The sequence below is a fragment of the Halichoeres trimaculatus genome, unplaced genomic scaffold, assembly GCF_033239565.1.
Source record: "Halichoeres trimaculatus isolate MK-OKI-2021-1 unplaced genomic scaffold, fHalTri1.1 fHalTri1_scaffold_7, whole genome shotgun sequence".
NCBI lineage: Eukaryota > Metazoa > Chordata > Actinopteri > Labriformes > Labridae > Halichoeres > Halichoeres trimaculatus.
Window position 1 is genome coordinate 4,744,002 of NW_027437185.1, and position 27,817 is coordinate 4,771,818.

Below are 27,817 nucleotides of genomic sequence, written 5' to 3' on the forward strand. Positions count from 1 at the left end.
CAGACAACTACAGCACACTGTGAATGTACTCTGATCTAAAAAGAAAACTTCTCCAGAAAAAGCTGCAAGTTTAAAACGTGAACATTTATTCCACAAAGGTGAGTTTTCTAGATTCCTCTTTGCTAGATTTTTTTTCTGGTGAGAGTTGTGTAGACTTGTTTTTAGGTGCACTGTTTTAATGACAAATGATTGCATAATTGCCTTGAAGGAGGAACAATAAATAACATGTTTTGAATATTTTGAACATTTAACCAGTATATATTGGCTAGAAATGAAGACTGTCACACTCTAAGGCAGGGACAGTTTTGCCATGGGCAATATGGGCAACCGCCCAGGGCAGTTTTCTAAGCTAGTGCTCATTTACGCATTAAGCCAGTGGAGTGGGTGCTGGGCCACTCCCATTATCATGCCATCTTGCTGCTGAGTCATACAGATTGTGTGTGACTGGCTGTTTTCCAAACCACCTTCTACACTAGTAGGGCCAACAAATTAGGGTGAAATTCAGTCTGTGTATCCAGTAGCCTATGTAAAAAGTTGCAAAATCTGCAGTAGGCAAAAATCCCTGGAAGTCCTACATGGACGGCGCCAGGATTTTTTTTCTACCGGTGCTAAGGAGGGGCTTGACCAATACCTGAGGGTGCTAAGAAAATAATAGATTTTCATGATTGGTAACTTTATAAAGAGGTTCTCGTTTTTTCAATAAAAGCAGCTGTATGATACACAGCACAAGCATATTCAAGTATTTTTTAATTGAATTTGTCCAAAGAATATTCAATAAAATTACTACGCCTCATACAAGCGACCACAATAAAGCAATGGCTAAAATGTTTCACGTACAAAAGTGACAGCTTCAACACCGGCAGCGGCCGACCGTCACTTGCAAAGGTGACAGATTCAGCACCAGACAGCGACCATGCGCCTGCCAATAACCAGACAATACCCAAAATGCGACAGATGTATTTATTCTATAGCACTTAATGAAAACGAACAACTGTGCATTGGCAATAATGTCTTTATCACAACATCGTAGAGATGAAATAACAGTGAAATTAATAAGGCTACAAAATGCAGCCGCAACGAGAACACTTCATTTGAATCACAACATAGGCTACGGTCAAAAATAGAACTAATAGCCACCGCGAGACGAAACAACAAAACCCTGTGCCTGTTAAATCGGCAAGGCACACACTTTAACAACATAAAAGGAACATGCTCATCCCAATTTTGGTGATTATATTTCTACTGCAAACAAAAATACATGTCACGTCCCACTGTGCATTCGTTACAGTGTAACAGATTAAATCTCACATCATCACATCAAATGTATCGCAACGTCAGGGGGAAAGTCACCAAAGTTGTTTTATAAGAGGACAATGCGTCTGTTGCTGTGGTTGAGTGCAAATGAGTCTATAATCTTCTGGACATCCAGGGCCTTGGTTCGTTCTGCGTGTATGGACAGGCAGGCCAAGTTGCTGAGTCGAGGGTTTGCCATCCTGTTCCTCGGGTAGGTTTTTACGCGCCGCATGCAGGAAAAAACTGCGCTCACATGAAGCGGAGGTTACAGGCAGTGTAACAGATATGCGCAAAAGTTTATATATGTCCTCAAATGAGTCTTTGAAAGGTTTAAGCATGGACAGAAATTCCAGTGTGCTGTTATCTGCTTCACCTTGTTCTTTTTTTCTCTCCAAGAGACGGCGCATTTGGTGCACCTCAGCCAGCAGGTTGTCCTTTTTGATCCCATACAACTGTGCCATGGGCTCAAGGCTCTCTTTTTCAAGGAATGTGGCATTTTGCGGGTTGAGGGCTGACGTGCCCATTAGAACTGCGCCTGCTTCTGTTGAAAACCGTCTTGTCATTTCATTCACTAGTTGGTCAATGACAGGGTAGAATGAGGATTCTCTGAGTTCATCTGGAGAGGACATGGTTGAATGTTTTGTTTGAGTTGGAGCTTCAACTACATAGTCCTGCAGGTGGTGAGGCTGTTGGGATTGTCTCTTTTCTTGTGGGAGCTGCGGTGGTTTTAAGACACCGACGGTGGCGCACAGGGCCTCTGCCTTGCTCCATATGGCTCTCCAAGAGTCCTCTGTGCGCTTTTCTTTTAGGCCCGAGATTAAAGAGTGTGCGAGGTCAGTGGCAGTCTCCAGCAAAAGATCGGGGGACTGTAGAGTGTCAGACATGAACTTTGCTGTACGAAAAAGATCCTCAAACAGAATGAGGTGGAGGATGAATTCAGCATCAATGAGTGAGAGTAATGACCGCGCGTCAGTGGCTCTGCGTGGATTTGGTTGCGCTTTAATGTCATTTAAGGTTGCAATGATGGCGGGTAAGGTTTTTTGCACTGCCCACAACGAATAGTACTGGCAGGACCAGCGTGTGTCAGACAGTTTTTCAAGTTCAAGTGGCTGCTGAGAAGGCTCAATCAGAGCCGCAACGATCAGAGGTAGCGGTAGTACCTGTGTCAGCAGCAGTGCAGGTAGGGCCCGTAGAGCAGCTTGCAGCGATGGACTGCTGGGTGCTGCTTCATGTTCTGGCTCAGCAGTTCCTCCCCCAGAGCCATTTTTCGATTTATCTCCTCCTTCTTCATCATCTTCTACCATTCTTTTTTTCTTTATAACAAAACGATCCATATGTCAGGCAGCTGACTATCTCTAGCCGAACGCGCGTGTATCTATGGTGACAAAACACGCCCCCCTGTCCCCTCACACACACTACACACTGTAGAGGGCTGCGCTTATCAATGGGAAACAGACAAGGGGGGATGGATTGGAACTCGTGAACTTTTTAATGTTTTTTTTTTTTTTTTTTTTTTTTTTAATTTAAAATATGTGTTAAAATTTATAATGAAATGATTGAAATTGTTTTTTAACTTAATATACATGTATTATGATGTGAACTAAAATTCAGGAGGGGCTTAAATGGGGCTAAACAGATTTTTGAGGGGGCTATAGCACCCCCTAGCCCCGGTTTGGAGCCGTCCATGAAGTCCTATGATCCAGGAAAAATTCTCAGTATGCAACAGAGGTGGGTGGATCGATCCAGATATCAATAATATTGATACCAATGTTGGTATTGATATCCAATGATACCAGTGTAAAAAGATCGACACTCTAGTTTAATTATTCTCCTGCATGCATTGACTGCTGTGGTTTTATAAAAGTGGCAACCTGACTGCTTCTGTGTCTGTGTAAGTGTTGCTGTGTCGCAGCACAGAGCAGCATGCTTTTTTGCTCTCCCTCCCTCGCCTGTGTTTTGACGTTGCAGCGTTTCGTGGCTCAGCATGACTTGTGTGAGAGAGAGCACTCTGCTCTCTCTCACACAAGTGCTGAAGTGTAAGTTTGCCAGTGTGACCACGTCCTAAGAGTCACGCATTCAGGTTGTGTGTGTGTGTGTGTGTGTGTGTGTGTGTGTGTGTGTGTGTGTGTGTGTGTGTGCGCGCGCGCGCGTGTGCTTGTGCGTGTGTGTGTGTGTTACTGACACGATCGGAGAGAGAAAAGGCAAGAGGGGGGGGGGTAGGTCAGTGGGGCATTAATTTGCAACAGTGATGTGTCGTCAGAATGTTGTATTATTTTTTAAGGGACAATCCAAGAAACTCAAGAACTGTACAGCATCTTACTTATACTAAGGAATGTCTGCAGTTTAAACTTAGCTGCCAGTTGTCCCTCCTGCCCCCTCAGCTTTGGGGTAGGAATAAACAGAATAACAGGTGACCACATTTCTTTCAATGTCTTCAAGAGTACAGGAGATGAAACTGGGCACTGCCTAATGGATGAGGTTACTGAATGTTTTAATGTTGCTGTTTAGATCAATAAGACCTTAAAGGATCTCTGGAGTCTGAGTAACATTCCTACATTTGAAGATTTCCTTTGACTGACAAATGAAGACATGATCACGTCCCACCAGTCCCCCTCCTGAAGTGTCGGCTCACATCAAAGTCCAGGGCCAGCTATGACCAAAATAGCATGGAAACACCTGAGCCTGCTCCCATTCAGGATGCAACAAGAGTTGCTATTATGAACCCAAACCTGACAACAGATGCACATCTTCCAAATGTCGACCCAAGAATGACAGCTTCTGTTGCTCAGAAAAGAACAGCCAATCACTGTGTTGTACTGAGGAAAGGAATGCCTTGCAGATTACCGGGAACGCCCTACACCAGTATATAACACAAGCTGCATCACCCTTGCAAGAGAGAGAGAAAGAGAGAGAGAGGGAGAGAGGTTTTTGGTTGATTTCCTGCAGACCTGTCAACTCACTTTGTTCAAGATGGCATGGTTGAATACATTTTTGGATTCAGGATGACTAGACTCCTTGGTTGAATAGACTCCGGGTCTTCTTTCTCAACAGTCTAATATCAAGGTATTAGAAAATTCAGTGATGAAGTACTTAGGCAAAGGAAAAAGGGGCCCATCCCGACGGGGCCTGCAGGAAGGCCCAAAGCACCAGAAAAAGTTATGACAACAAGAGAACGTTTGGTTCAAAACGAATGTTGGGTGAGCAAACTGAACTGAATCATTTACTAAATTTTTTTTTCTATCTTTTAACTACAGCTGTGCTCTCCTCTCTCCCGTCTTCTGGCCCTCTCTCTTCAACCTCTGAGTAGCCCAAGTCCGCCTTCACTCAAAGAAATGCTAGGTAGTTTTTTCAACCCAACTGTTAAGCTGAGCCTGTTGGTTACTTTATTTAGGTTATTTTCATTGAATTGGGTATTTTGAGAACCCGATTTGCTTGGTTATTTCTGTAGGGAATGAACTTAATACCTTGCTCTTGCACCCCCCCCCCCCCCCCCCCCCCACACACACACACACACACACACACACACACACACACACACACACACACACTCTCACACACACACACACACACACACACACACACACACACACACACACACACACCCGCCCTCTTTCTTTGCAGCAGCACAAATGACCAAGGAGACTTCCAGGACTACCTAAATAAATAAATAAATAAATAAAAAATCAATAAATAATGAAACAACATTAAATGTCCTTTCATCTGTTTGACTCGGCAGTTGACTTTTACATGAGGGACGGTAGATTTATGGATGGCAACGGCTGGCGATGGTGAAGGCTTTGTCCCTTTTGTTTTATTGTATTACACAGCTTTTTGAGTTTATACTGACATCTGTAATTGCCCTTCAGCAGATCTCAGGAGAGAAGTAACCCTGATGCTGCTGCCTGTCATGCTCCCTCTGCCTGTTAATAAATGGAAAATTGGTCCAGGCCAGTATTGAGAGAGAACCTTCATTGATGTTAAGCTGGTAAGTAATTTACCTTTGAACAAAAATTGAAATAAATTTAAGTTCATTGTAAAAAACACGCTAGTTGTTCTTTTACACAATTGAAAAGCTGGATTTTTTTTTTTTACAATTGTTTAAAAGATGATACACTGAAAAAATGATTCATTGGATGAACATATTTTTTATAATGCCAACTTTATTCCATTAAAAATAGTGGTGCAACTGATCACAAAACTCACAGATCGGATTGTTCGTCAGATTAAGAGTCATGGATCGGATCATTTTTCGGATCAGCAAAAAGCAAAAAAATAAAAATAAATACATAATTAAGTCTTGTCCGTTTATTAAACACTTTAATTATTAAATTAAATACATAAAAGTAGTGCACAAGGCATATCTTCTTTATAACATAGTTATTAATGAAAAACAATTTAAAGTGAAATATACAGGCAAATCTCCTTCCTTTAAAATTTAATAATGAACCAAAAATCAACTTAAAGTGCAACAGCAACATAAAAAGGCATATCTCCTTTTGACATTAGTTGAAAGACCAAAGACCATGAATCAAATAGAACTCAAAGGTAAATGTTAGATGACATCTTCCTTGAAAGAAGGAGAGTGAAAGTACCTGAGCTTATAATTTCAGATTTTTTTTCAAAAAGACACGCCAGATATAAACAAACAGATATAAACAATATGGGAATTGAACGAAAAGTGAACGGCAGGCCATCCTCGCTTTCATAATCACTCATCTTTACGTTGTTATTGCATAATTCGTCCTGGCAAACTACCTGCGTTTGTTTATATCTGGCACGAACACCTAGTAGCCAGCTGTGGCTCTGCAGTGGAAGTAGCGCCGTTTTACGACACGATGAGAACTAGAGCCTTATTTAGCGGTGTTTTTGTGTGAAAGTAACGTGCTGAAAATTCTCTAAATAAAGCGTGAATACAGACCCATATCAGATTTTTTCGGTGAGAGTCTGTTTATTTGTGTTTTTGGTCAAGTAAAATATGGCCCCATCTGAGTGCAGAGGAAACCTGCAGACAAGCAGGAAGGGGGTGTTTGGTGCGGGTGGGGGTAATTTTGTGCCCTAAACCTTGTGATAGGACCCAACTTGTTCCATCCCGGAGTATCACTTTAGGCACGGCACAGTGTGTATGGCCAGTGTGTCACAGGGCGTTCAAGCTCCTCCGCTTGCCATGTTTTCCACACCTCCCTGCTCCGCTCATCAAAAGATGTGTGCAGATGAGTACACAGCTTTTTTCAGAAATCAATCCGCGGGTCAAGTGTGTGCTGAACTGATTACTTCGATCCAAACGGATCACGGATCAATGATGATCCGTTGCACTACTAATTAAAACAAACCAAGTTAGACACTTTTATGAGACAGAAATTAAGAAGGGAATCTCAGTGGAAGGGAATGATGTGATTGAGGTGTTGACAGGTGCATATAAGCAAACTCCTCTAAAAATTGTCTCTAAACTATACAGAGGTTTATTGAAGCAACAGGTAAGAAATACAGAATATATAAAAGTGAAATGGGAAAAGGAATTTAACGTTGTGCTGTCTGAGAGTGATTGGCATTCCATGCTCAAGACCCAACATACATCAACTAGCTCTAAAAGATGGAGGGAGTTTGGGTGGAAAAAATTAACACGTTTTTTTATTACACCAAAAATTAAAAAATAAACAATTGGGTCAACAACAATACTGCTGGAGACAATGTGGGCAGTTGAATGCCAACCACTCTCATATATTTTGGTCATGTCTGAAAATACAAACATTTTGAGATGGAGTTTTGAGAGTTATGGTTGAGTTATGGTTAGAGTTGTGTTTTTGTAAAAAATAAAGTTTAAAAAAAAACAAAAAAAACAAACCAAGTTAAGTCAATTAATGTTGACTGTGTTGTTTCAGCGGGATTGAGTTGCTTTTATTTAGCAAGACCTAAATTTGTTAAACCAACTAATTGTAAAAATGTTGTGTAAACACAGAAATAACTTGCTGGGTGAACAAAGAAATAATAATTGTGGAAAGAATTTCCACCCAATTAAATTGCTTTCATTTAGCAAGACCCCAATTTGTTAAACCAGTGGTCCCCAAACTGTGGCCCGGGGGCCAGATACGGCCTGCCTCCACGTTTTGCTCGGCCCCCTGAAAATTACTGAAAAAAATACCAGAGGCGCATTATGATTTTTTTTTTCCAGTCTGGCCACGTGATCGAGACTTACACATGCATACACTCAAAAAAGGAACATTGTTGTTTGTTCAATCAGCATAAATAAAATACGTAGCTTCTACTAGCTTATTACATGTTCAGTGGTTAAACATGATCAAAACATGTTGTTTCAGCATGATGTGCAAAATTGTTAAAACAACAAGATCACTTTATGTTAACTTAACCTAATTGGTTTAGGTAGGAATCCCATCTGCAACACCTCTCCAGAGCAGGAGGTGGCAGTAATGTGCAATAGGCCCTATTCATCAGAGAGCAGAGCCAGAGGATAACCTGCACTGTAAAAATCTATCAATCAGTTGAAGTGATGTAATTTTTTTAATCAATCCATCTTAATATTTAAGTTAAGGTTTCCAATGTATTTTTGTGGATCAAATCAATTTGAAATTCTGTGTTGATACAACTAATAATAGAAGTAGTTGGACCAATTTAGATTATTTAATATGGGTTTAGTTGTGATCTCTTAAGAAATTTGAGTAAATTCTACTATGTGTATTTGAGTTACAACAACAAATGTTATTAATGTGAAATAACTTTAAGATAACATGTACATTGAGATTAAATAAATTATGTAGCTCTAGATAAAGATATTGCGTGCAACTGCTTAAATCAATAAAATTGTGTAAATTCAACAAAACATTTTTTTCAGAGAACTAATAAAAAGAAGTAGTTGAACCAACTTAAATTAATTGCTTCAATCGGTCACACCTAAATTAATTAAGTTCTTTGAAATGAAATTAACAAGTTCATTGAACAGAAAACTTAATTAGTCAAATAAATTAAATATTTTAATTCTTCTCAAATCAATATTTTGCATTAATCCAACATAAAATTTTAAGTTGTTCCTACTCAATAATCTGCGAAACCCAAAAGGAAAAACCATGGGTGAGGAGGGAACACTGTGGATATGAGACTCTGATGCACATTATGATGCCACGTGGGGACAGTGTGTCTGTGCTCCAGTGCATGGACCAGCTGCCTGTCTGTGGTCCACTGCACTGGCTAGCTGTCTGTCTGCCTGGCCGTCTGTGCTCCACGACAGTGAGGGCTCCAATTAAAATACTCTCAGTAATGGTAATTTGAATATAACTGAAGACAAAACCCAGTTTTTCATTTCTGATCATAAATTTAGCCCATTAACACATAGAATAGAATAGAATAGAACAGAAAACACTTTAAATACTAAATAACTTATATACAATAAGATTGAATAAATTATCTAGATCTAGATAAAGATATTGTGTGCAACTGCTAAAATTAATAAAATTGGGTTAATTCAACAAAACATTTTTTTCAGTGTAGATCATAACTTTCTATTCCACCCTTCTACAGTTTGTGCCCTATCTGAAACCCCTCCTTTGAAAAAACTTCCTGTTATACAACCACAGTGGCTGTTCTCTCTCTGTGGAGCTGGCCCACACGGTGACGCGCTTCATGGCCTCTGATGCGCGCCCCGATGGTCAGTCTGTTCTCCTGGTTGCTGAGGCAACAGAGGCTCCGACCGTCTCCGCTACCGGGTCTTTCCAGCACACTTTTTCCGCGCTGGCATGGATCATTCAGACCAAGCAGTCACTGCGCCTCGGCCGCAATAAAAAAGCGTCAGAAAAGCAAATAAAAAAGCGTCAGAGAAAAGAGGAATTAATATGGTGAACTTCACACTAGTTCAAAATGACAATATGTAGATAAAGTAAAGGTGGAAAACAAGGGTACAATAACTTGACAGAATATGTTAAACTTACTTTGGTGGCATCAACCTTGAAAATGTTGAAAATCTGCTGCACGTCCCACAATTCAGTTCATGGAATTTGCTGTGTTTTTGCAGTGGATAGTCTTAATACAGCATTTCATGGTGAAATAATGCAATAAAATGCTGTAAAATCCTGGTAATAATTGAAACGGCAAATATCACAGCAGTTGACTGTAGTAATACTGTTTTTATTGTAAATTTTAAAATTACAGTCTTATATTGTAATTATTACAGTTAAGTCCTGTGAAGTTGTAATACAGCAATTTACTGTGAGAAAATACAGTGAAATATTGTGAAATCCTGGTAATTTTTTACAGTGTAGGTATTGTATCACATAGTGGTCTTTGGTGGTCTGGTTTTCACAGTGGTTAATGAGAGAGAGCTTCAAACAGTGGTGTCTACAAGGAAGTTAATATTTCATGGTCTTTTTTCCATGAAAAACCTGAAAAGGGTTATTTAGTTATTATATATTTAATAAATGCTGTCATATATTTCATTAGTAGTGTTGTAACAATTCAACTTTATCCCTTTGAATATAGCAAATTGCACTCACCAGGGCAGACGGACAGCTCAGGCCGCTGGGTGTAGCCGGGGCCGACCCTTAAATGAAAAACCAAGATCTTGCTGATCCCGAGCCCTCTGCTCGTATTTTATAAATGAAAGGGAAGGCAAAAAATACCCAAGAATGAAAATTCAACCCAGTGTTGATTTCAGTAACTTATATTTGTCAAAAGTTCAACTGAAAACACGCCCAACCTGGGTGGACAAACCTGTAGCACGAATCTCGAAATAAAATAAAAAAATGTCCCAGTCCAGTAAAGAAAATAATAGTCCACAGTCGTGTGTCCTTTCCCCAAGTTAATTGAGTCCTCTCTCAGTTCCAGCCCTATAATCCAAACGAAACCAAAATAATCCAAATGGGGACAAAGGAAAAACCCGCCGTGCCTGCTGACCAACCTCTTACTCCACAGGAAAATTTTTAAAAAAAGGATAATTCCCTCCGGGAGATACACCTCCTCTCCACTGCTTCCTCCAAAGCGCTACCCGATGCACAACCAAAGCAGCGAGGAAATAATAGAGGAAAGGAAAAATAATCCAGTTATTCCTGATGTTGGGGTAAATTTCACGACACTCCTCTCAGGTGCCACCCTACCTTTTTTCCCCACCCCTTTTCTCCCTTCGCGGCGGAAGTGGACTTAAAATTATAATAAAAAAACAAACAGCAAAACACCACACGAATAACCCAGCCCCAACATTACAGACTCCATAAACAAAAAACAACAACAATGAACATGAACAACCCAATAATCCGGTATGCCTAGTTATGTAAAGGAATCAAGTCATCCGACCCCAAAACAGAACAGCAAATAAAAAACAATTTTTTCTGCCCTGGTGAGGCCTACACTGACTTTATTTTCACCAGGGCTTTACATGCACTCTGCTGGCTCCATGTGGCAGAGAGGATCACTGTTTGGAGTTGTTTTACAGCTGAATACCAAAATACTGCAAGCTACAGTGTTTTCAGAAAACAAATATGACTCAGTGGTGACACCACAAATTGATACAAACAGTTCAGAGAAAGAATTCACAAGCAGAGTCCTTTCAGCAGCATCCAGGCAGCTGATGATGGACAAAGTGGCTAGGGAGAAGGAAGTCTGGGCTTCCCTGCTTAGGCTGCTGCCCCCGCGACCCGACCCCAGAAAAGCGGTAGAAAATGGATGGATGGATGGATAATTGCTCTTCAAAGATATTCATTTAAAAAACTGATTACACACTAGTTAGACATTAATACAATATACACTCACCGGCCACTTTATTCAGCACACCTGTGCAAGTACTCAATGACGCAAATTTCGAATCAGCCAATCACATGGCAGCATCTCAATGCATTTAGGCATGAAGACATGGTCAAGACGATCTGCAGCAGATCATCAGAATGGAGAAGAAAGGTGATTTAAGAGACTTTAAATGTGGCGTGGTTGTTGCTGCCAGTTGTTGCTGGTCTGAGTATTTCAGAAACTGCTGATCTACTGGGATTTTAACCCACAACCATCTCTAGGGTTTACAGAGAATGGTCCCAAAAAGAGAAAATATCCAGTGAGCAGCAGCTCTGTGGGTCAAAATACCTTGTTGATGCCAGAGGTCAGAAGAGAATGGACAGACTGGTTGAAGCTGATAGAAAGACAACAGTAACTCAAATAACCACTGGTTACAACCGAGGTCTGCAGAAGAGCATCTCTGAACACACAACACGTCCAACCTTGAGGCAGATGGACTACAGCAGCAGAAGACCACACCAGGTGACCCTCCTGTCAGCTAAGAACAGGAAACTGAGGCTACAATTCACACAGCAATACCAAAACTGGACAATAGAAGATTGGAAAAACGTTGCCTGGTCTGATGAGTCTGGATTTCTGCTCCACATTCAGATGGTAGGGTCAGAATTTGGCGTCAACAACATGAAAGCATGGATCCATCCTGTCCTGTATCAACAATTCAGGCTGCTGCTGCTGGTGTAATGGTGTGGGGGATATTTTCTATCTGTTGCAGAGCGCAAAAGAAGAAACAGAGAATACCAAAAAAAGCAGAGACTGAAAATATCCAGTCAGTTAGAGTTGAAGTAAGAAAACCCAAGACAGGTAACGCAAAGATGGTAGAAGCAGGTAGATGGTACGAAAATTTAAACTTTCAGTGGTTAAAATAATTAGGAAAAGCCCATTAAAAGTTTTGGAGACAAAATGAATCTGATTTGTTCAATAAGAATATACCAAGCGGCAACCTCCGGTCTGAAAATATGAGACAATGCAGCAGTGCTAAAATCTACAGTTTCTTAAGTATCCACTCAAGGCTGGCTCCAGAAGTATCGGAAGCCATGTTGACAAGAACACTTCCTGCCTGCCTACCAGGTCATCCAGGTCTATACTCCTTCTGGTCCACTGCACTCTGCTTGTGAAAGACGCCTGGTGCTCCCAGCCCAGTGCGACTCTGAATCTCTAGCCAGACTCTTCTCCTCTGTTGTGCCCAAATGGTGGAATGAATTACTTAACTCTATACAATTCACAGAGTCCCTTTCTACTTTAGGAAATGTCTGAAGACTCATCTGTTCAGGGAACACTACGGGCTCTAATTTCGTAGACCAGGCGCAGGCGCACCTGCCCTGCGCCTGCCTTCGTCGTGCGCACAGGGCGTGACCGGCGCACTTTGCAAGTTTCCTGCAGTGCCAAGAGAGGCGCAGTACAGGCACACATGAGCACAGAGCTGCGCGTCCATGCCTCCCTCGGCGCAAATGGCAGGGAGGGAGGAGAAAAGCCATGAGTGGGTTTAACACAGCTGAGCGCTGTTTTCACCAATCAAATGAGCGCCTCTCCTCGCCTTTAAATGCCCTGCGGTCGAGGCGCAGCGTCTGATTGGTCTGAGTGATCTCCAGCACCACAGAGAGTGTTGGTAGCGGAGACGGTCAGAGCTGCTGTGCCTGCAGCAGGTCAATGGACAGCGGGGCGCATCGGAGGACACGAAGCGCGTCACCTTGTGGGCCAGCTCCCGGGACAGATTTAATCTGTTCCTTTGTCATTAATAGGAGAACAAAATGAAGAGACAGTTACACAGCTGGCTTATCCATTCAGAATACTTTTGATCCACCTGCACTCCTGGTTTGTCATCACCAAGCAGAGCCTTTGGTGATATACTGTATACTCTCCCAGTGTCTCCACCTCATCCTCCTTACAATAATGTACTCCATCTTTTTAGATCAGGTTAAAAATAAAGACTAAAACAGAGAAATATGGGAAATCACGGGTAAATCCTGAGTGACACACATTTATTTTGTCTCTTTTCTTCGTCTTTTCTCTCCCTCTCTTCTTTGAATTAAATGAAATGAGAGAACCAGATATATACTCAGTATCAGATGTTAAGGCTGTTTATTGTTTAACTGTAAGATGTGCATCAAACTTCCAGCTGCCGTCAGGTTAACTTTCCATTATGACAAACGGCTTTAATCTGACATCAGATGTGACGGGACAGTTAATATAGATATAAATGTATATGCTGGTTCAGACAGTTACATTAAATAGTGATTACTGTGATTGTTTACTGCATTAAAATGTGCCTGACACTCTGGAAACCTGCCTCTGAGGCTTTGATGACATGTGCGCCTGTCACCAAATTACAGCTGCTGAGGGTGCGCTCCGCCTTGCGCCAAGGATAGACCAGGTTGGAGCTGGCGAGCTTTCAGCGCACTTTTTTGGCACGAAATTGTCACTGCGCCAACATGAATCTGCTGACACCTCCCCCTGGTGCGCGGTCAACTCCCCCTGGCGCGCCGTAACACCCTCCTCTGCGCAGACGGTCTACCAAATTGTCAAAATGGCAGCGCACAGAAGTGCGCCGCACGAAATTAGCACTGTGCAGGGTGCGCCAGGCTTGCGCCCCCTGCACTGCGCCACGAAATTAGAGCCCTTTAGCTCTTAATCTGACCCTTTCTCCTCTTTGTCCTCAGGGGTAGAATGAGTCAGCAGGTCTCAGACCCAGCTCTTAGTCAATATTTAGTACTGAACACTGAATCTTGTTGAAGGTTGAAGTATATTGTTGCAGCAACTGATTGTGGATAGTAATGGAAACATTATTCTATAAGAAAAAAAAATGTCTTGCACTTAGAGGCTGCACCTGATGCCAAATAACTTATAGCACTTTATTGCACTAACTAAGGTTTTTTCTTCTGTCTATGGGGCTGTTAACACGACAATGGTATTAGGGTGAAATGCAATAGTTTTGTTGCGTTGCGGCCTCGCGTTTACATGGAAACGGCATTCAGCTGACCTGAAACGCAAACTTTTGAAAACTGCCTCTTGAGTGGGATTTTTCTGCAGCCACCATTGCTGTGTAAACAGCAAGCTGGCAATTTTAGTGGAAACGCTGACATAATGTCAGCGTGATCACATACAACAGGACAACAGTACCGTTGTTACGACTGTCGTGGACTACCATGTTGTACATGTGCTGCTCAATCTGCTGTATCTGCTGACTGTCTTTAACAAAATGAGCATCTGTTGCTCCACTTCTGCTCTTAGCATTCACTAATACCCCAGATGATCATCCAAACTCTACTTCAGTGGAGATCTACCAAAAGCTGCTTCTGTACAAGACAGTTATAGCACCACCTACAGGCCTGGCAGGCTTACTACAGCGTTTTCAGTCCCTCAGCGTTTCCGTGCACATGCAGAATTTTTTCACTGCGTTTTAGTGTTTTTGGGTGGAACGTCGTGTAAACGGGGCCTGAGGTAGTTCATTTTAGATGTTCATGCTTAAACATTGCCTCTCTGGTTGATGGTAACTGTTGTTCACATTACAGATGAAATGTTAAAGACAAATTTTTATTTGTTCGACCAAATTGCTTATTGAATTGTTAAGTAGATAGCATTAGTTTTAGAAGAAAACGGCTGGAATTATTTATTGTGCTTGGGCCACTGCAACAGCCATCAGAACTGTGTCACCACCATCACTTTTTTTTTTTGTTTTCAATGAATATGAATACGTTCATATTCATTTCATCATTTACAGTTGATTTACTTAAATAATCTAATGTTATAAAAGATGTATATGTTTTTAAAGTCTAAGTTTGTCATTTAAAATATTTGATATAAATAATAAAGGTTGCAAGGATGATGTTTTTCTAAGGAGAACAAATATATATATATATATATATATATATATATATATATATATATATATATATATATATAAGAGCTTATATTTAACATTTGACAATCTATCTACACTCAACTCAACAAAAATATAAATGCAACACTTTTGTTTTTGCTCCTGTTTTTCATGAGATGGACTCAAAGATCTAAAATTCATTCCAGATAAACAATATTACAGATCTGTCTAAATGTGTGATAGTGACCACTTCTTCTTTGCTGAGATAATCCATCCCACCTCACAGGTGTGCCACATCAAGATGCTCATCAGACACCATGATTAGTGCACAGGTGTACCTTAGACTGTCCACAATAAAAGGCCACCCTGAAATGTGCATTTTTTTTTTTGCTTTATTGGGGGTCTGGGGACTCAGAACCAGTCAGTATCTTGTGTGACCACCATTTGCCTCATGCAGTGCAACACGTCTTCTTCACATAGAGTTTATCAGATTGTCAATTGTGGCCTGTGAAATGTTGGTCCACTCCTCTTCAATGGCTGTGCAAAGTTGCTGGATATTAGTGGGAACTGGTACACGCTGTCGTATACGCCGGTCAAGCACATTCGAAACATGCTCAATGTGTGACATGTAACCAGTTTGCTAATCAATTAAATTGAATTAATTAAAAACTAATAAATTAATTAAAAGATAGCAAGGCTGTTGTTCTATGGACTAGAACAGAAGACCAAACTCAACTCTAGGAGCGAAGGAGAATATGAACATGTTCTTGGATTTTTAGACCCTGTATATTGAAAAGTGCACAAGTGTAAAACCCAGTTATTGACCGATTTCAATCCTGAATGGCCATTCCAACACTTTATACATATTTACAATCATTCTTTTAAACCTGAGTTGATTTCAAGAAATTCATGATTTCAAAGTTGTCACAAAAAAACAAAAGACAAGCCACATCACCTGGAATACAACAAAAGATAAAATAAATCTTCAGACACAACAGCTTTGAAAATTTGTCCAGTAGTAAAGGCAAAAGTCCAATTGTTGGGCTTTGGTTGTGTGTAGTTACTCAGCCGTTGTTATGAAATAAGGGGAAAATATACTGGAAAAAACAAAAAAGGGTGGCTGCTTAAAGAAGCCTCCTACCAGCCCGACAGAGCAGTGGAGGTTCAGCTGATCAGTTCTTCAGGCTTCGTACCCGGCTAGGGTCATTAGCTCGCCATCATCTGGCCTGTTTAAAACACAGGTTCAATAACACTCTTGTCTGTAATACTTTTGTTAATAATACTCTTGTGTACACAAAAATTCAGATAAAACAGACTGTGTTTAATAAATAACTTATCAATACTTAACAGAAATTCATCAATATTGTACAAAATAATTAATCTAGAATATTCACAATATATTAATCTGAATAAATTAAATTCCCTGTATTAATGATTTAACACAGCATAGTTATGTACCCTGTACATAAACATCCATCAGAGTGCAAACAGAAATAACCTTCTGACTTTCATATAAGTTCGTCATATGTGCAAAAAGTGCAAAAAGAAATTAAATACACATTTACATGGTCATTTAATATTCATGACATTCATTGCATATGACATATTCAGATTCAAGCGTCAAGAATTAACTAACCCCACTGCCTATCGGCAGTGAGCGGCTAAGCTAAGCTAAGCTAGGCTCACTGTGTATAACTCACCAACCCTCCTGTGTTTAATGAGTCATGACTTTAGTAACAGAATGTTTAACGGTAAAGTAAAGCAAACGAAAGGACGTGCCTACCTTTACAAACAATTCTCCTCGTGGTTTCCCCACAACACCGGCAGCACGCTGCAGCTCAACAGGCTGAATGGAAAGGGTGAACACTCTGCGTGATGATGTATATGACTTTTCGTGCTTGATGACGTAGCGAGTTACGTTCAAGGGAAAAAGGATAAATTGATTTTTCAATGCACCTGTGTTCTTCGTCCATAACAGATGCCTGCCCATACCATCACCCCACCACCACCATGGGCCATAACATTGACATCAGCAAAGCGCTCACCCACACGGCGCCACACATGTTGTCTGCCATCTGTCCTGAACAATGTAAACCGAGATTCATCCGTAAAGAAAATGCCTCTCCAACGTGCCAGACCAGACGCCATGGAATATGAGCATTTGCCCACTCAAGTCTGGTACGGTAACAATCTGGACTCAGGTTAAGACCCTGATGAGGACGACGAGCATGCAGTTGAGCTTCCCTGAGACGGTTTCTGACAGTTTGTGCAGAGATTCTTTGGTTGTTTAAACCAATTGTTTCAGCAGCTGTCTGAGTGGCTGGTCTCAGACGATCTTGGATGTACCTGCTGGATGTGGAGGTCCTGGGCTGGTGTGGTTACACGTGGTCTGCTGCTGTGAGGCCGGTTGGATGTACTGCCATATTCTCTGAAACGCCTTTGGAGACGGCTTATGGTGGAGAAATGAACATTCAATGCACGAGCAACAGATCTGGTTGACATTCCTGCTGCCAGCATGCCAATTGCACGCTCCCTTAATGCTTGCAACATCTGTGGCATTTTGCTGTGAGACAAAACTGCACATTTCAGAGCGGCCTTTTATCGTGGGCAGTATAAGGTACACCTATGCACTAATCATGTTGTCTGATGAGCATTTTGATGTGGCACACCTGTGAGGTGGGATGGATTATCTCAGCAAAGCAGAAGTGCTCACTATCACACATTTAGACAGATTTGTGAGCAGCTTTTGAAAGAAATAGTAATATTGTTTATCTGGAATTAATTTTAGATCTTTGAGTCCATCTCATGAAAAATGGGAGCAAAAACAAAAGTGTTGCGTTTATATTTTTGTTGAGTGTATTTTCCTAGGGTTGAAAAAGACTTATTTATTAACACACTTTCAAAATAAGGATAAATGAACAGAAATAATAAGCCTTTTATTGTGTCTGATGGTGTTGACAAAACTAAGAAACGACAGTAAAAAAAAAAAAAAAAAAAAATTGTGATAAAATTACAGAATCCGGAGGTTGCAACAAAACTTTTTTTTTTTTTTTTTTTTTTACTTTGCTTCATATACCCATGGGTTTAGATGTATTAATGTTCAAAGAAAAAAAAAAAATTCTGTTGCAGCCAAATTCCCAAGAATTACCGAAATTGGGAAAAGGTCAAAGTAAAGCAAAGCTATGTTGGTTAATCCCTGCTGAAGAGTTAATCAGAGCATCAGCTCATTTACCATGAAATGTAGAGATTGTAACAAAAATATTGTGAATATAACTATGAAATCAAAATAATATTATAGGGCCCAAAAAATATTTTTTATATGTGTATGTTGATTTTTTATATGTTATATGTGTATGTAATGATTGAATAGAAAAGAACAAGACAAATAAAAAGTGCAGAAATGTCATATTTATATTTTTCTGTCTTCCTTTTTTTTTACCATGAGGCCTCAGAGGAAACTCGACCCATGCCATTGACTGACAGAATGGATGACAATCAACAGAGCAAAATGAAAGGTAAGGTTGAAAGGTTATATATGAGATAAGTCAATGCTAAATTCAGAAGTCAGTAACTTTTTTTTTTCCCAATAAATTCTTGTTAGGCCTTAAACTTTCTGGGCTCTAATTTCATAGACCAGGCGCAGGCGCACCTGCCCTGCGCCGGCCTTTGCCATGCGCACAGGGCGTGACCGGCGCACTTTGCAAGTTTCCTGCAGTGCCAAGAGAGGCGCAGTCAAGGCGCAGAGGAGCGCAGAGCTGCGCATCCACGCCTCCCTCCGCGTCCACGCCTCCCTCCACACAAATGGCAGAGAGGGAGGAGAAAAGCCGTGAGTGGGTTTAACACAGCCGAGCGCTGTTTTCACCAGTCAAATAAGCGCCTCTCCTCGCATTTAAATGCCCTGCAGCCGAGGCACAGCATCTGATTGGTCTGAGAGATCCACAGCACTGCGGGGAGAGTGCTGGTAGTGGAGACGGTCAGAGCCACTGTCCCTGCAGCAGGTCAATGGACAGCGGGGCACATCGGAGGACACGAAGCGCGTCACCTTGTGGGCCAGCTCCCGGGACAGATTTAATCTGTTCCTTTGTCATTAATTGGAGTACAAAATGAAGAGGCAGTTACACAGCTGGCTTATCCATTCAGAATACTTTTGATCCACCTGCACTCCTGGTTTGTCATCACCAAATAGGAGAACCTTTGGTGATATACTGTATACTCTCCCAGTGTCTCCATCTCATCCTCCTTACAATAATGTACTCCATCTTTTTAGATCACGTTAAAAATAAAGACTAAAACAGAGAAATATGGGAAATCACGGGTAAATCCTGAGTGACATACATTTATTTTGTCTCTTTTTTCTTCGTCTTTTCTCTCCCTCTTTTCTTTGAATTAAATGAAATGAGAGAAGCCAGATATATACTCAGTATCAGATGTTAAGGCTGTTTATTGTTTAATTGTAAGATGTGCATCAAACTTCCAGCTGCCGTCAGGTTAACTTTCCATTATGACAAACGACTTTAATCTGACATCAGATGTGACGGGACAGTTAATATAGATATAAATGTATATGCTGGTTCAGACAGTTACATTAAATAGTGATTACTGTGATTGTTTACTGCATTAAAATGTGCCTGAAACTCTGGAAACCTGCCTCTGAGGCTTTGATGACATGTGTGCACATGTGCGCCTGTCACCAAATTACAGCTGCGTGGGGTGCGCTCCGCCTTGCGCCAAGGATAGACCAGGTTGGAGCTGGTGATTATTTATTTTAAAAAAGAGTTAAAAAAATGAGCGTGTTTGTGTGTGTGATGTGTGTGTGTCTGTTTTTGTGTGTATGTGACTGAGTAAGAGAGCGAGCATGAGATAACTAATCAGTCACTGTTTCAACTGGTCACGTGACTATCTGCCTCCCTGGTACGGCAGATTAATCAGACAAGATGGAGCACAAAGAAGTTAGTGAGGCGCTCAAGGCGAAAAGAAACTCGACCTCTGTTATTTGGTGTTATTTTGGTTACCGGTTGAATGACACAGCAAAAAGATGTAATTTTCAAAACATGCAATCCTGCACACAATGTACTTGAGTTCATGCAAAGAGATATTATTTTAGTGTTCTTTAAATGTTACACCTACACGATTAAATCATGTTCATATAAAGAATGTGATCTCGATGTGTTACATGAACTCATTTTATTTAGAATAGAATAGAATAGAATAGAATAGAATAGAATAGAATAGAATAGAATAGAAAATACTTTATTCATCCCCGAGGTGATTAGGTCAATTCAAATACCTGTCAAGTGCTGTTTTTGAGGGCACATTGCAGGTGAAATTTCTTTTGTAATGTAACACTAAATATCATCTAATAAGGGCGGTACAATAAGTCAATCATTGATTTTGTATGTTATACAACAAAAAATGCACAAATTAAGAGGAATAAGTTCTGTTTTCGGTATAGCTGTTAAAAATGCTCTTTTTTTCAACATCTTGTCACACTGATAAAAGTATTCTGCCAGATCTACTCAAGAAAAATTAAGGCAACTTTTTGCACAATTTATGTTGATCAAGCAAGATTGTTCTTTGTTTGAACTATTTGCTTATTCCTTTACATGAAAAAGAAAACCTAGTAAAGTGAACTTACTTTTGACAAGTAGATAAAGTAAATCTAAACTTATTAAAATACTCTCTCAGTAATGGTAATTTAAATTTAACTGATGTTTATCAGTTTATCATTTCTAATCATAATTTTAGACCATCAACACATCTCATTTATTAACATAGGGCTCTAATTTCTTGGCGCAGCGTTGCACAGTGCTAATTTCGTGCGGTGCACCGCTGTGCGCTACCAATTTGACAATTTGGTAGACCGTCTGCGCAGAGATGGGTGTGACTGCGCTAGGGGGAGTTGACGGCGCACCAGGGGGAGGTGTTGGCAGATTCATGTTGGTGCAGTGACAATTTCATGCCAAAAAAGTGCGCTGAAAGCTCGCCTGCTCCAACCTGGTCTATTCTTTGTGCAAAGCGGAGCGCACCCTCCGCAGCTGTAATTTGGTGACAGGCGCACATGTGCACACATGTCAACAAAGACTCAGAGGCAGGTTTCCAGAGTGTCAGGCTCATTTTAATGCAGTAAACAATCACAGTAATCACTATTTAATGTAACCGTCTGAACCAGCATATACATTTGTATCTATATTAACTGTCCCGTCACATCTGATGTCAGATTAAAGCCGTTTGTCATAATGGAAAGTTAACCTGACGGCAGCTGGAAGTTTGACGCACATCTTACAATTAAACAATAAACAGCCTTAACATCTGATACTGAGTATATATCTGGCTTCTCTCATTTCATTTAATTCAAAGAAAAGAGGGAGAGAAAAGACGAAGAAAAAAAGAGACAAAATAAATGTATGTCACTCAGGATTTACCCGTGATTTCCCATATTTCTCTGTTTTAGTCTTTATTTTTAACGTGATCTAAAAAGATGGAGTACATTACTGTAAGGAGGATGAGGCGGAGACACTGGGAGAGTATACAGTATATCACCAAAGGTTCTGCTATTTGGCGATGACAAACCAGGAGTGCAGGTGGATCAAAAGTATTCTGAATGGATAAGCCAGCTGTGTAACTGTCTCTTCATTTTGTTCTCCTATTAATGACAAAGGAACAGATTAAATCTGTCCCGGGAGCTGGCCCACAAGGTGACGCGCTTCATGTCCTCCGATGCACCCCGCTGTCCATTATCCTGCTGCAGGAACAGGGGCTCTGACTGTCTCCGCTACCAGCACTGTTTCCGTGGTGCTGTAGATCACTCAGACCAATCAGACGCTGCGCCTCGGCCACAGGGCAATTAAAGGCGAGGAGAGGCGCTCATTTGATTGGTGAAAACAGCCCTCGCCTGTGTTGAATCCACCATGGCTTTTCGCCTCCCTCTCTGCCATTTGCGCTGAAGGAGGCATGGACGCGCAGCTCTGCTCCTCTGCGCTCCTCTGCACCTTGACTGTGCCTCTCTTGGCACTGCAGGAAACTTGCAAAGTGCGCCCTCTGCGCGCGGCGAAGGCCGGCACAGGGCAGGTGCGCCTGCGCTTGGTCTATGAAATTAGGGCCCATAGCATTAAACATACTTATAGGTACATGACCCATGCCACATGGCACAGAGAGTAGGCCTATGCATACAGGCATTGTCTGATTACAAATCCCACCAGCTCATTCACTCCAGCCCACTCTTATCTTAAGCTTCTCACTTTCCCCTTTTCTTTTGCTCTCTATCCTAAAATAAAAAGTGACAAATATCTCAAACCAAAGCCCAAATCATTTTATAACAGCTAAGGTGGTAAGCTAAAATTAGATAAGAGAGCGCATCTTTAAAGAAGTTCATGAAGTTAAAGGGGAAAATTAATTAGCACAAACCTCAACTTAAGATGAGCGGGATGTACCAATAGGGGCTGATTCTTTTACTAGATCATTTCGTACAATATAGGTTAATATATAAACATACACATTGGCTTCTACACATAACAAATATATGCATTCCCACAGAGACACATCTGGAGCGTCTCCTGAAGGACCTGGGACTGGAGCACCTTTACCAAGAGAAGCTGACCCTGAGCAAAATTCTTCAGATTGATGAGAAGACCATCAGTGATGAACCTCCTCAGTGTAACTCAGACCTTCCATGGTATTTCCTAAAGAAACTGATGATGGTTAATGTGACAGCAAGGAATGTTCAGTTAACATCTGCATGTGAATCAGTCAGTGATCCTGAAGGAGCAGAGTTTGATTTAGATAAACTTCTTGTCAGTCTGCCGTCAGATAATAAGCTGAACCCCCTCGATGTTATCACTGCTCTGTTTCTGTGCTCTGATGGTTTTGTACAACAAGAACTGACACTCAAAATGTCTATGTGTCAGTTTGCTGTGCCTCTGCTGCTTCCAAACTGTGACACAAATCAGTGCACACTGATGCTTTGGGCCATGAGAGACATAGTTAAAAAGTACAGACCTTCATCACTGTCAGAATCTAAGGGCTTCATTGAAGACAGACTGGTTGTCTCTGAACTCCCAATGGTTTCTTTTGTCAGACTGGGCGAGTGCTCCTGGTCCAAGTCAGAGATCCTCAACAAGCTTCTGAGTAACTCTCAGCAGTACCACGATACCTTTGTTCACCGTAACATGGAGGGTGGTGACTGTCCAAGACAAATATCCAACGGACTGACTGAAATTTCATGGTACCTACCTTGTGGAAACAAAAACATGGATGTTTTCAGCGAGCCAGTAGCTGTAGCCAACCTTCGTGGGGACATTACTTCTTTTGAAACACAGTTTTCTTTTTTGTGTCAAACATCTGCAGCAGTTTTTGTGTTCTTTGACAATTTAGACTCTGAGTGCAAGCTGCTCACAAACCAACACCACAAGGGCCAGATCTTCCTGGTTGGTAACCATCAAAGCGGGCGACTCAGTTTGGATGCTCTGAGCAGGGTGGCCAAGAAGATGAACCTGACTAACAGCCAAATCCTTCTGAGGAAACAGCAAACGAATGATGCAGATTTCATAAAAAGTCTGCGTGGAGCAGTTAACAATGTGGTTGAAAACTCAAAGATGAAGATGAAAATTGAACAGATGGCAGACATTGCTCATGAACTGGAAATCTGGGTTGATGAAGACTGTGAAAAGTGCCAGACTGCAAAGAGAAATGCAGATGCCATTACTGCAAAGAGAAATGCAGACGCCATCACTGCAGAGATTAAAGACATCCTCAAATACAAAGAGACCCAGCTGCCTCTGCAAGGAGAAACATGGAAGGAACTGACTCGCTTGGAGAAAGAAGAGTTTCGACTTCGAAAAGTTGGTACACAAAACATAGAAATGTACAAAAGTGATCTTCAGAAACAGAAAGTGAAACTCAGGGACAAACAGAATTCCTATGACATGTGTGATGCAATGACATGTTTCATCAGTGCAATATCAACACCAAGTACTGAGAGGTGTTATTTCCTGAAATGGATGAGACTGAACCTTGACAATCTGTCCCGGCAGAAGCTATCTGACCTCAGAGAGGCTTACAAAAACCAAAAGAAAAGTCCTGAAAACAAAGAGGAAATCAAAGAAATTGACCAGCAACTTTCCAACAGCTCACTCGGGATTGAACACTTCTTCCGTGAAATGGGTCAGATCTATGAAGCCTCGGTCTCCCTTCCAGAAACAGATCCATCACATCAGCTCTTAAAGCATCTTCCCAAACTATGTGCAGAGCTGTTGTTGGATGGATTACCTGTTGAGCTTGTTGATGGTGATGCGTCTAACATCCCTCTCAGATGGGTGACTGATGTTCTGTCTGAGCTCAATAAGCTGGTGTCCCCTCACAACAAGATTCTGGTTGTCACAGTTCTTGGAGTCCAAAGTACAGGGAAGTCCACTCTCCTCAACACCATGTTTGGAGTCCAGTTTGCAGTCAGCAGTGGTCGATGCACTCGAGGGGCTTTTATGTTGCTCATCAAAGTAAATGAAGACATGAAAAAAGAACTCGGCTGTGACTTCTTGATGATCATCGACACTGAGGGCTTAAAGTCACCAGAGCTTTCAAACCTGGACGACAGCTACGAACATGACAACGAGCTGGCAACACTTGTTGTGGGGTTGAGTGATATCACTATCATCAATATTGCAATGGAGAACTCCACAGAAATGAAGGATATCCTACAGATAGTGGTTCATGCATTCCTCAGGATGAAAGCATTGGGCAAAAAACCCAAATGTCAGTTTGTTCATCAGAATGTGGCAGATGTGTCAGCCCCTGAGAAGAATCTACGGGACAGACAGCTGCTCCTGGAGCAGCTAAATGAGATGACACAGGCAGCAGCCAGAATGGAAAAGAAGGAGGAGTACAAGAACTTCACTGATGTGATGGAGTACAACCCAGACACTGGGAACATGTACATCCCTGGACTCTGGAACGGAAGTCCACCAATGGCCCCAGTCAATGCAGGGTACAGTGAGGCTGTTTATGAGCTCAAGAAGAACATCCTTCAAGTTCTGGGAAATCATGAGACTTCTGCTAATAACATCCCAGAGTTCACAGAGTGGATAACAAGCCTGTGGAAATCTGTCAAACATGAAAAATTCATCTTCAGCTTCAGAAACAGCCTGGTGGCTGACGCATACATGAAGCTCTGCACAGAATACAACAAATGGGAATGGGAATTCAAAAAAGAAATGTACTCCTGGACAAACACGGCAGAAACAAAAATCTCATACTTTGGTAGAGTGAGATCTGAGGTGTCTGACATCGGTCAACTTCTCAAGAAATTAAAAACTGAAGCCAGCTCAGAGCTGTTTAAATGGGAGACAAAGCTTCTAGATAAACTTGAAGAGTACTTCATGCACCCAGAGGGTCATGTCTATCTGGTTGAACCATACAGGGAAGAGTTTGCCAACAGTGCAAAGAGCCTCCGGCAAGAAATAGAAAGCTCTGTGTGTAACAAACTCACAGCTGCAACAGATGTCAGGGGAGATATAAGGAGAATGAACGAAGTCGACAAAATGAAGATGAACCACACCAAAGAACTAGTAAAGAAAATACAAGCATTGATAAAAGACTGCCACAAGAAAAAAGTCGTCATGACGGACAAAAAGTTGGATGAAGAGTTTGACACAATGTGGGATAAAATGGTGGACGAACAAACATTTCCAAAACAAGAGACTATTGATGTCATGGGAAGTGTCTTTGTTTACCTGATGGAGAATCTTAGACAAAAAGGGAGTCATGCTATGGAATTGTTAAACCAGAAGAGACTGCAGGATTGTGGAAAGATCCCTTTCAAATATTTAGCTGAAGGCTTTTTCAACCAGACCGCGCACAGAGTCCGTCAATTCTACGGAATTGAAGATCAGGTAAAGGCCCTGCAGAAACTTGCTGTCTGTATCATAACGGACTGTTCACAGTCTGTGGAAGAAAAAGTGGAGAGAAAAAACAACTACCATGACAATTTCATCCAGGAGATCCTACACATGATCGATCAGAAGCTGGAAAACAGCCAGGATTTAAAGATACGATCAGACTTTGAGGTTTCTCTGAAACAGCACATCTGTGCAGATGCAGCCAGAGAATTTCAGAAAATGCATGAAGATTTTATTCAGGTGAATGATCCCTACAGGTGTCTCTGCCAAAACAAAGAGAAGTTCAGAGCTAACTTCAAGGACGAGTTTCATGAGCGAGATCAGTGCCAGAAGAAGGCAAAAGAGTTCACAGACGACTGCTTGAAGCCTGCTGTGGTCAAATTTGTCAGCAAGTCTCTGGGTTCTGATATTATTGATGACATGAGAGGAAGGTTCCAGTTCAGCACACGAATGTTCTTTCAGTACTCTGTGCTACTGGATCTGATCAGAAAGGATAACTTTGAAGACTATCTGAGCTATGTCAACTCATATGAGCAACATGTGAAGAAATGGATCCTTGATGAAATGCTGAAACTCTTGACCAACGAGTCTGTCTCTAAGTTTGAGGATCAGCATCTCAGGTCAAGTATCCAGAGCATAAATGATGCAGTAAACAAAGCTCAAGCTAAAGAAGGAGGCAACCTGCAGAAACTGATTCAAGATATCCGTCAGGAACTTGGTGAAAGTCCGGTGATTTCTGAGGACTCTCTGGGTCCTTTCATGATCCTGAATAATGTCGACCCCAAACAGTTTGCTCAGTGGCTCACAGAGTGTGTGAAGGACATGGCAGAAGATCTCAGAGAGGAATTCAAAACTACAAACATCAGAACAAAACTCACCAGTGTTGATGTTAAGCCTCAGATTGAGTTGTACAAGAAACTTGTTGGATGTGGTAAACAGTGTCCATTCTGCAAAGCACCCTGTGAGGCAGGAGCAGCAGAGCACAAGCAGCACTTCACTTCATTTCATCAACCAAAGGGTCTGGGCGGACTCAAACAGGGTTGGAAACTTGTCACTGACATTTGCATTTCCTCTTGCCTTTGCAATGCTGCCACAAATGGGGAATGGCGCCCTTACAAGGAGTACAGAAAAATTTTCTCTGACTGGCTAATAGCTCCAGACGAAAGCCTCCACGCTTCAGATTACTGGAAATATGTTCTGACCAAGTTCAACAACAAATTTGCTGAAGAGTACAAAGCAGAGCCCGCTGAAATTCCTGACACTTGGAAAGAAATCACCAAACAGCAGGCAGAGGAGAGTCTCAAAAAGTCGTTTGGTGTGAAATAAAAAAGTAACCATGTTACAGTTGACAGACCTAAGGAGTACAGAAGTTAAGATCCTCCTGTCATGGAAGTTTCTACTTTAGCTTGTTGAAAATGAAAGAAGAAGAAGAAAACCAAAAGAAAAGCACAATTTGAAGAAAAAGAGTGTCGAGACATTAAAACAGCAAGGCTTAAAAGAGTGAAATTAAAAAACAAACAAAAAAAACTGGTAACTCAGAGTCTGAATCAAACAGGACTTCCATAATTTTTCTTTTTATTCTACACTTTTGTTTATCTGAAGTGTTCTTGGAGTCAAGCTCATGTAAGGACACAAAATGACCATACTCGCTGTGTGTAACTTAATGTAGCTTTGAATCTTGTCCCCAGTGAAAACTCCACTTTTGAAACAGAGACCTGTTTATTAAATGCAACAAAGGGACCAGAAAGTTTAATCATTTAATCGAATGAATTACCATATGCTTTTCTTCTTTGGCTTTTTGAAATTCCTGTTGACCAAGCTCTTCAGTTTAAGATGTTTTTTCCATTGTATGATTTTGTCATTGAATAAGACTGAAGAGACTTTAATTACGATTTGATGTTGTGTGCTGTGTGTTTTTTTTTAAATCATTTCTGAGTTTGTTTATTGGTCTGTCTGTAAACGATCAGAGAACATTAAAGAAAATGTCTTTGATTTATTTTGTGATTGTTAATCTGTAAGTTTGAACACAGTTTGT

At 41.2% G+C, this 27,817-nt stretch overlaps 1 protein-coding gene across 2 annotated transcripts; it reads left to right on the top strand.

The window, feature by feature from the left end:
• Positions 1 to 27,584, top strand: LOC141793253 (up-regulator of cell proliferation-like). 2 transcript variants are annotated; one of them, XM_074673781.1, is made up of 4 exons: positions 1 to 98; positions 5,160 to 5,278; positions 18,339 to 18,408; positions 22,427 to 27,584. In XM_074673781.1, exons 3-4 carry the CDS (start codon positions 18,360 to 18,362, stop codon positions 27,106 to 27,108), a joined length of 4,731 nt encoding a protein of 1,576 aa, XP_074529882.1. In that variant the 5' UTR covers positions 1 to 98; positions 5,160 to 5,278; positions 18,339 to 18,359; the 3' UTR covers positions 27,109 to 27,584. The 2 variants fall into 2 exon arrangements, with proteins under 2 accessions (XP_074529882.1, XP_074529883.1); XM_074673782.1 differs by having other exon boundaries at positions 19 to 98; positions 5,163 to 5,278.
• The last annotated feature ends 233 nt before the right edge of the window (positions 27,585 to 27,817 follow it).